The sequence below is a fragment of the Brachyhypopomus gauderio genome, chromosome 1 (genome assembly GCF_052324685.1).
Source record: "Brachyhypopomus gauderio isolate BG-103 chromosome 1, BGAUD_0.2, whole genome shotgun sequence".
NCBI lineage: Eukaryota > Metazoa > Chordata > Actinopteri > Gymnotiformes > Hypopomidae > Brachyhypopomus > Brachyhypopomus gauderio.
The window spans coordinates 7,720,245-7,729,192 of record NC_135211.1 but is presented as its reverse complement, the minus strand read 5'-3'; the positions used below and the strand labels follow the sequence as shown (position 1 = coordinate 7,729,192).

Genomic DNA, 8,948 nt, shown 5'->3' with positions numbered 1-8,948 from the left:
GGTGGAGGTCTCTGCTGTTGCCTGCGCAGCTGTGTGGCTGCGTTTGCGCTGCTCCCAAAGCCCTTTTAATTGCAGTTGTTTCTTCATGCAGGTGCCCCCGGCATCCAGCTCTCCCCCTCTCTAAAACAGCTCCACAGCAAACAGGGTGAGTATGAACCCAGTGTGTGTGTGTGTGTGTGTGTATCTCTACAAGAGTATGAAGGTGCGTTGCCGACAGGACAGACAGCAGAACACAGAAAACCCTGAGATCAATCATCACCCCCAAACGAAGCAGTTCCATGTGCTCTCCGTGTGATAGGAGACCTAATCGCACTCTCCCCACCGAGAGCGGCCATGGCCCGGCCGCTTTGAGGAGGCAGTTCTGAGGAGAGATAGAGGGGGAAACACCTCCTGTAACCTGACAGATCCCAGTGGGATTCAACCGTTAATATCACTGCCCCCGTGTTTTCCATCACCTGCTAATTGCTCCAACATCCACTGCTAAGGCTGCTTGATAAAAATTAATTACATTTGCAAACTGATCTGAGTGGCGCAAGCGTGGAGTCTGATAACTGAGAGTCCTGAGGCTTACGTGGCAATAGAGGGGGAGAAAGTGTGGAGAAAAAGGAAAGAAACAAAGGATGAAGGTAGAGACCCGTATGAAAAAATGCAGAGAGGTGTGTGTGTGTGTGTGTTTGTTTGTGTGTGCAGTGTGTGTGTGGGAGGTTCAGAATACTAACTACCTCTCCAGCTGAGACAGCAGTGAGTCTGGGGTGGAGGTGCATGCACACATACACACACACACACACACACACACACACACACACACACACACACACACACACACACACAGCCTGAGGGAGGGCTGTGGATTGGGGTCAGGGCTGGGGAGGTGGGAATATGACTGATATTGATGACCGGGTTGCTTCCCACCAACTCACTATAGTTATAGATGAAACAACACAGATATCTGTATAGATGAATATGAATGTGTATGTGCATGAGTTAGTAGTATGTAAGGTGTGTGTGTGTGTGTGTGTGTGTGTGTGTGTGTGTGTGTGTGTGTGTGTGTGTGTGTGTGTGTGTGTGTGTGTGTGTGTGTGTGTGTGGGGTAGGACAGGAGAGCGATTAGTCCAGCCATGATGCAGCAGTGATGTACTGAGTCTTAATGAGCAGGTCCCGAGCTTCTATTTTAGACTGTCCAAACACACCTGCCTGTCCTAAAAACGTGCACACACACTCCCACACACACCACCCCCCACAAACACACACACACACACACACACACACACACACAACATTCACTCACACTCAATGGCATTTGTGGAGCAAAGGATGATGGGGATCAGCCTCAACCCTGGTCCAGCGTTTCCTCAGAGTTATACATTCCCTCTGAGGGAGCCATTAAATTCACTCACGGCCCCATTTATTCTCTTATAAGAGAGAGGAGAAACACAAAGGCACCGACTATGAGGTTAATAGGCGAGTTTGGGAGCAAAGTTTGAAGACATCTGCTGTTGTCAGCATAGGAAATGACTGTAACAAGACTCCATTTGGATTAATTATTAAAGCGTCCCTTTTTTTTTTTCGAACAGAACGCTTTAAATCTTGGGTGACGTATATCTGTCCGAAGCGCTAAAACAAACAGAGAGCTTAGAGTTCCTCAATAAAGGATGATGGAGAGAATAGGTGAGGGCAGAGAGGAGGTCTACAGGGAGTAATCTCTCTCTTTCTTCATCTTTCTCTTTTCCCTCTCTGCACCGTCTTGCCATTCTCCCTCTTTCCCATCCCGTGTCTTCTCTCCCTCTCTCTGTCCTTCTATCTCCCTCCCTCCCTCTCTCCTCCACCCTCTCCCCCTCTCTCCCACAGAGGAAGCGGTGAACGAGGTGAAGAGGCAGGCCATGTCCGAGCTGCAGAAGGCCGTGTCCGAGGCCGAGCGCAAGGCCCACGAGATGATCTCCGCCGAGCGTTCAAAGATGGAGAGGGCACTGGCCGAAGCCAAGAGGCAGGCGTCCGAGGACGCGCTGTCCGTCATCAACCAGCAGGAGGACTCCAGCGAGGTGAGTGTCTCCATGTCCCTCTCACACACAAACACACCATCACGACAGGCCCCCTCTGGTCCACGTCTCGTCTCTGTCTCGTCTCTGCTTCACACCACCCTCAGAATAGCACGAGCGCTGTCACACGCTTCCCCTCATCACGTAACACACTCACAGTGCCGCCAGAGGCCTTCTCCATCGGTATCCCTCCGCCTACACCCCCCTCCGCCCTCCACGCTCCCTCTGGGTGAGGGCCGTCTCCATTTGCCCGCTGTGCCTGCCAGCCGCTGACACCCTGGCTGCACCGCTGACGACTACAGCCAGGGGGCGCAACCCTGCCTAAGGGATTTGTGTGTTTTGTTTACATTAACCAAATGCCGTACCCCTGCTCCTTTAGGTTATTATGCCTTTTATGTGGCTCATTTTCAGACTGTACTCTGCAGTGGACGTTTGATTTCGTGTCTCACCGTTGCTTGTGTACAGAATGTTTAGCTGTATGTCGCCATGCTTAGCGTGGGAAAAACTGCTGGCTCTTGCATTTCGTCAGGAGCATTCTCAGCTCATTGGGTTCAGTCAGATGTGTCACAGGGTTAGCTTCACGGGGTTAGCGTCACAGGGTTAGTCTCACGTGGTTAGCGTCACAGGGTTAGCGTCACACGGTTAGCGTCACACTGTTAGCGTCACACTGTTAGCGTCACACGGTTAGCTTCAGGGGGTTAGCGTCACATGGTTAACGTCACACGGTTAACGTCACGGGATTAGCGTCACGTGGTTAGCGTCATGGGGTTAGCGTCACGGGAGAGTCTGACTGAGCAGGGGAAACAGATGAGGAGAACCTCTCCGCTGTTTTTTTATAGTCATTTTTAACTGGATGTGTTACATGAGTCACGCGCTTTCTTAACGTTGAGCCGCGGTCACACTTAACGCCCGTCTGTGGTGATAACTCCGCTAACGAACTCTTTCGTCTGGCCGTAGAGTTGCTGGAACTGCGGCCGCAAGGCGAGCGAGACGTGTAGCGGCTGCAACACGGCGCGGTACTGCGGCTCCTTCTGCCAGCACAAGGACTGGGAGAAGCACCACCATGTGTGTGGCCAGGGCCTGCAGGGGCTGCCCGGGGGCGGGGCCGTCCCGCTGGGCACGCCCTCCTCCGCCTCCAGCGCCTCGTCCGCCTCGTCCGGCGCGCCCCCCACACACCCGGAAGGTCCCCCCCCAGGACCCCTCTCCCTGGCCGGGCCCACCGGCGGCGGGGGCAGCCCGAAAGACGCTGGCTCCAGCGGCGCCTCGCGCTCCACGACGCCGGCCACGCCCGCCCTGCTGGACTCCTCCTCCCGCTGACCTCCGACCCCATCAGCCGCCCCCTGCCCAATGCTGCTGCTGTTGCTGCATCCTCCACCCGAAACGACCTGAGAAATCTCCGCCCACCCCCAACTCCCCACCCCTCCCCCCACCTCTCTGTGAGCTCTGCACGGACAGACACGCTGCTCACTTCTTCTCAGCTACCTGAAGCTCTCGTTTTGTCAACTCTGCAACCTCCAAAAAAAAGAAAAAAAAAAGAAGAAAAAAAACTTGTTTGTAAACAAAAACAAACTTGTCCAACACAGAAAGGGTTTGTTTTCACCAAAGGCCACTGAGACACCAGAGAACACTGAGAGACGACGATAAACGCGTCTCACTCCTGTCATATTACAAATACGGCACTGACCTAAGAGAGACCTTTAACTTCAGCTTCTACTTTACTGTCCGGCGGCCTCGGTGGTTTTAGGCCTGTAAATACTTTCAGCCCGGTGTGCGCGGAGGTAGCCCATCCTCACACACTCCCACTCCCACAGCGAGCGATGGGACCCTCAGTGAAGCTGGAATCACGAGGAGTTTGACTCCTCCTGCTTTTTGCCCCTCCTGCCCTTTCTGGGTTTGTGATGAAGGGCAGTAGAACCCCCACCCCACCCCCCTCCCCACACCCAAGCCTGGGTTACAGTCTCTGTTTCACAGCTCTTCACACGAGAAAAGATTTCTTTCACTGGTTGTTTTTTGGCTTTAAATATATATAGTACAAAAATCCAAAAGAAATAGTGACGATGCCAATAATAATGAGGATAACATAGACCTGATAACTACCTTGCTAGCGAGCCAAGAAAACCCCACACCGGACTCACCTCTCTGTTCTGATGCGAACCCAAATGAATTTTAAGAAAGAAAATACCTACGTGATCCAAACCTTTTTAATACACTGCCAAAGTTACTAAGAGACGAGGAGAAACACTCGTCTTGTAACCAAACGCAAACAACTTCACCTCTTCAACCCTGAGCCTGGTTTCTGTGGAGAGGCAGCACGGCGAAGTGGGGGGGGCGAAGTGGGGGGCGCGACCCTCCCTCCCCTCACTGTAGTCCGGCACTGCTTGCTCAACGGCTGGCTAACGCCGCCTCTAACCCCAACCGTCGCGACGAAGTCAGAAACAAAACACGGCTTTGCGCAGCGGATCCGCGTGTGAGGACAACGCCATCGGAGACGGAAGGCACGGACGACCGAGCCGTACGAGACAGACACAAAACACGATAAACAGAAAAGCACGCTTGGCCTCAAAGGAAAAGACAAATGGCACCGGCACTGCCAAAAAAACGCAGGACTCGAAGGAACTAAGGGACCGTCCCGGGGACAGGACCGCACAACAAGGACGCTGAAGCAATGTTACGTTTTTGTTTTCTAAAATCGCTAAATGCTGAGATATTTTACACTGAGTTGTAACGTTTTCATTCTCCCTCGTTTTCCAAAGCATGACGTGCAGACAGAAGCGGTGTAGACTTCTATCCTCTTCTGTATCTTTCTCTCTTCTCCTTCTATCCCCCCACCTCACGCTTCATCGCTGTTTGCCCCTCCTGCTGTGAACACCCCCTCCCCGACAGAGCCTCTGAGCAGATATCTAAGGAGGAATCAAACGTGTGGATATATTCCTTTCTGTTTCTCGATGTCTCTGTCTCTAATGTCTGCCTGTGCAGCTCTTGTGTGTACTCAGAAAAAAAGGAGGTCTTTTTTTTTTGTTTGTTCGTTTGTTTTTCATTGATGTCTTTTTAGTTCGGGGCGGAACATTGACGCAGGACACGAAAGAGACGCTCTGAGGGGAGAAAGGTTGTGCTGTACCTGTTGTATCAATATTGATGAAAAGCCTCATGTAGAGCATTTTATATTGCTTGCGTTTTAAGACAGTGAGAGGACAGAGGTGCAATATGAGAAGAGAATTCAGCTACTGAATGGAACCTCAGAAACCACCCTTAGGGTACCTTATAATATAAATATACATATAAATATATTTAAAATAACAACAGTAACTTAATGTGAATGTATATAGTATTTAAAAAGAGGTCCAAAAATGTGTTTGCCAAATAACAGAAACCTTTAAAGTATAATGTCTAGAATTTGATTTCACTCAGTTCTTTACTTTCCCAATCAAAGCAATTGTAATTACTCATTTAGACCCACCCATGTCCCCCCCTGTATTTTACTCTGTATAGTATGTAACCTATAGATGTAGGTAGAAAGGCGGAGGGGGGGTGGGGGAGTGGTTTTCTCATCACTGCACATATACATTACTGCTATATGGCTCTGCTGATTGATGTACTGAAATGTTCCCACACTCTCCATGGGCACAGAGCACTGATCTGAGGCCAGGTGTGCACGCGCGCACTCCGCCTCCTTGTTAGGCAGTGGCGGTGTGCCAGCGGCGGAGGGGAATTTCTGTCCTGCTGTTCTCGGATCTGTGTGGCTTGGACGGGAGCAGCCAGGCCCGTCCCCCTCAGCGGGCTGGGACTGAACTCTTATTACTGTCCTCTGGGCTAACGTGCCACTGCTGTGGTCCAACCACAACACCCACACACACACACACACACACACACTCTCAGTAAACCAAACCTCTACAAATGGTCCAAGAGTCCGACACCAGAATCAAGCTAACCCTATGATTGGTCTGTCTGTGCTACAGCACACAGCTAGCTGGCCCGAGTGTTTTTCTTCCCTCCAGCCCTGTAATGTGCAGCTGCAGTCATTGGCCCCTCCCTGCGGAGGGGGTGGGGGCCCCTTGTGGCATAACCAGGTCTGTGAACATACAAAAGGGAGTGTGGCGTACATGCGGGTACATAACTACCAACCACTGAGCGTGCGGGCCGTGTCGTTCTGGAAGGTGCCCCAAACGCCCGCCGCCCTTGAGAGTGAGGTGAGTGGCAAGTCAGTCCCTGGATGATCTCAGCTGGTCAGGACCGCGGGGTCATCAGAGCAAAAGCAGGACGCTGTCCCGACTGGAGTCCCGACCCTCTGTGTGCTCACTTCAAACTGAACGGGCAAAACACGGACCAAACTTGAAAGTTGTTTGTTTGTTGTATCATTGTTCCATTTAGCGCTTTTAATACTAATTGTCTGCTCCTTTAATTCATCCCAGCGCATATCTGAATGGCCGGTTTTATTTTCCTAAATCTCAATTAATATACAACATTTTTTCCATATTTTTCTTTTAGCTACACAGTCCTAGAGCAGAGACTTTGAACTCCAGCCATGCATGCGTTTCTCTCTCTCTCTTTCTCTTTCTCTCTCTCGCTCTGAATGGTCCAGTTTGCATGGGTATCTGATCTCCTGGCCCCTTTCCTTTGTATTAGCTACCTCCTCTCCAAGAAAAAAAACCACATGTGCTTCAAAGCCAGTGCTGCTAGCAGGCATGCAAACCCCCACGCTGACACTCCTCCCCGAAGAAGATTTCACACTCGACCTGTGTGTTTTCAGGATGTTGCGGGTTTTGTTGTTTGATTTTTAAGTAAAAAAAATCGTTTTCAGGCATATGATTCGTATATTGTCATCTAAGGTGTTTTGAGAACTTAAAAGTTAGCATGAGTTGGGCTTCAAACCAAGGAGAGTCATGCTTTACTTGACGAGGTGTAAGATATCACATCAGTCTTCATCCAAACGTTCAGTGTAGCTAAACATATCCTGGAGTTTTCCAAAACAGCCAAAAGCACAGACCAAAGCATCTCGGCACGCTGGCGGATCCCGCCGACAGATCCCGCTGGCAGATCCCGCCGGAGGATCCCGCTGTAAGATCCCGCTGGCGGATCCAGCTGTGAGCAGCGTGGGCATTTTGGACATGGTGTGACCTACGACCGGAGGGAGCTTGGCTGTCCCACCGTGCCCCAGAACCAAAGTGGAGGGAATAACCACATGTTCCACGCACAAGGCTGCACCAAGCACGCATACTAGACCAGAGACTCGTAGCTTATGAGGAAAAAGGAGAGCTTGTTTCTGCAAATCCAAAGCATCAGATAACTCTGTGAAGGCGTCTACAGCCTCGGATGTGAGAGATATAATTGTGCGAGCGATTGAGTGTGTGAATAGAGGACTAGAGAGGATGAGAGTGTGCGCCGTGAGTGTGTGCTTGAGAGATGGAGGCTTTCTGTCCGTGATCTTTCTGTACAAACTACTTGAATCTCCAGAGCTTTAATACAACAGCGCGATTATAAAACGTGAACGCGCAGAGAAAACACGCATGCACTTGTTGTTTTCGTTCTCTGCGCTACTACGCATGCCTGCTTAGCTCATCGTGGCCGTACACGGGGGGGCCGCGTATGATGTCGTTGGCGCCTCGGTGTGTCTCCAACCAAAGTTGAACCAAAAAAACAGAAAAAAGAAGAAAATGAAGTGAGCGGAGCATGTTCATGTGTTTGTCACTGGCCATTGTAGATATCTGCACCATCGCAGACACAGTGAAGGACGGGCTGGGGGGGTGGGGGGTGGGTGTGCACTGGTCCCGTGTGCAGATTTATGGGGGGTGGCAGAGGTGGACTTAGGAGATGTTTTGCCCTGTCAGCATGGAGGGTAGTAAAGCTATTTCTGATCACATGACCCTTGGGGAGAGAGGGGAGAGAGAGAGAGAGAGAGAGAGAGAGAGAGAGAGAGAGAGAGAGGAACAGCATCCATGGCAATGCGGAAAATGCACTAACACCAACCAGAAAGGTTCACAAGCTGCGGGGACTGAATGGTCACTCAATGATGGTACATTTAGCTGAGCATTAGATATATTTATTACAATAAGATACTCCTTTCAGATCCGAGAGTTTTGTTTTTTCCCCATTGTTTTCCGTTCCGCTTTAATTCTGGCATCCACGTGGGAATAGGTGTAATGTTTTACACCACATGCATGCAGGCGGAAGCCTTTCTAATTCTGTACAAGGACCCTTCACCAGTGGACATCCATGACCTATTCTGTTGTGCTCCAAACACCTCACACTAAAGAGAGTAAGAACGCTACTGCGGGTGAGACTGGAGTGGGTGCTCCATCTCCCAAATGCTAATGGAGATGGAGAGATTTGTATAAAGATACATAAAGACTTGGTTTGACGCTTTTAGGGAAACCTTATTTACTGTATTTGTGCAATACTTTGTTACAGAAAATACATTGTTTCTGTAGGAAAAGGTTGGTGTGATGAAGAAAAACTTTTGTTCCTCTTTAAAGGTCCTGTTATCAGTCTCTAGATTAAGTGAACTGTGTCAGGAGAATTCTGATTTCTGAATTCTGATTTCGGAATTCTGATTTCTTTCTTGCATGCTCTCCCTCTTTCACTACCCTCCCTCTCCTGTGCGCTTCGTTGGATATGTGACGCTGTAAACATTCTAAATCAGGTTATTGTCTGTGTTGAGATATGTATCTGTGTAATTAAAAAGACAGCGAAATATTAAATGACGTTTGTGGCGTGTCATTTCTTGGGCAGCTTCTTTTCTGGGGCAGTCAGTCATCATTTTAAGGGCTGTAATTATCACTAGGGAAATTGTCATTTGCATGTGTTGAAATATTTGACTTGAGGACTTGTCGAGAGTAAAAGGAAGAGCCAGTGTTTGGTGTCCTCTTCCAGAATCACTTTAATTATTGATTGTTATGTTGTCAGCAGTGGTGTTGA

The 8,948-nt window shown here is 49.8% G+C and overlaps 1 protein-coding gene across 4 annotated transcripts in view; it reads left to right on the top strand.

Moving 5' to 3' along the window:
* cbfa2t3 (CBFA2/RUNX1 partner transcriptional co-repressor 3) overlaps positions 1-8,731 on the top strand; it is an 11,315-nt gene extending 2,584 nt beyond the window's left edge. For 2 of the 4 annotated variants that reach the window (XM_076975698.1, XM_076975573.1), the window contains exons 4-6: positions 92-145; positions 1,849-2,039; positions 2,994-8,731. In XM_076975698.1, the coding sequence (XP_076831813.1) occupies positions 92-145; positions 1,849-2,039; positions 2,994-3,353 (605 nt within the window). In that variant the 3' untranslated portion in view covers positions 3,354-8,731. The remainder of the gene's footprint in view (positions 1-91; positions 146-1,848; positions 2,040-2,993) is intronic. The other 2 variants (XM_076975763.1, XM_076975645.1) reach the window with 1 other exon arrangement.
* The last annotated feature ends 217 nt before the right edge of the window (positions 8,732-8,948 follow it).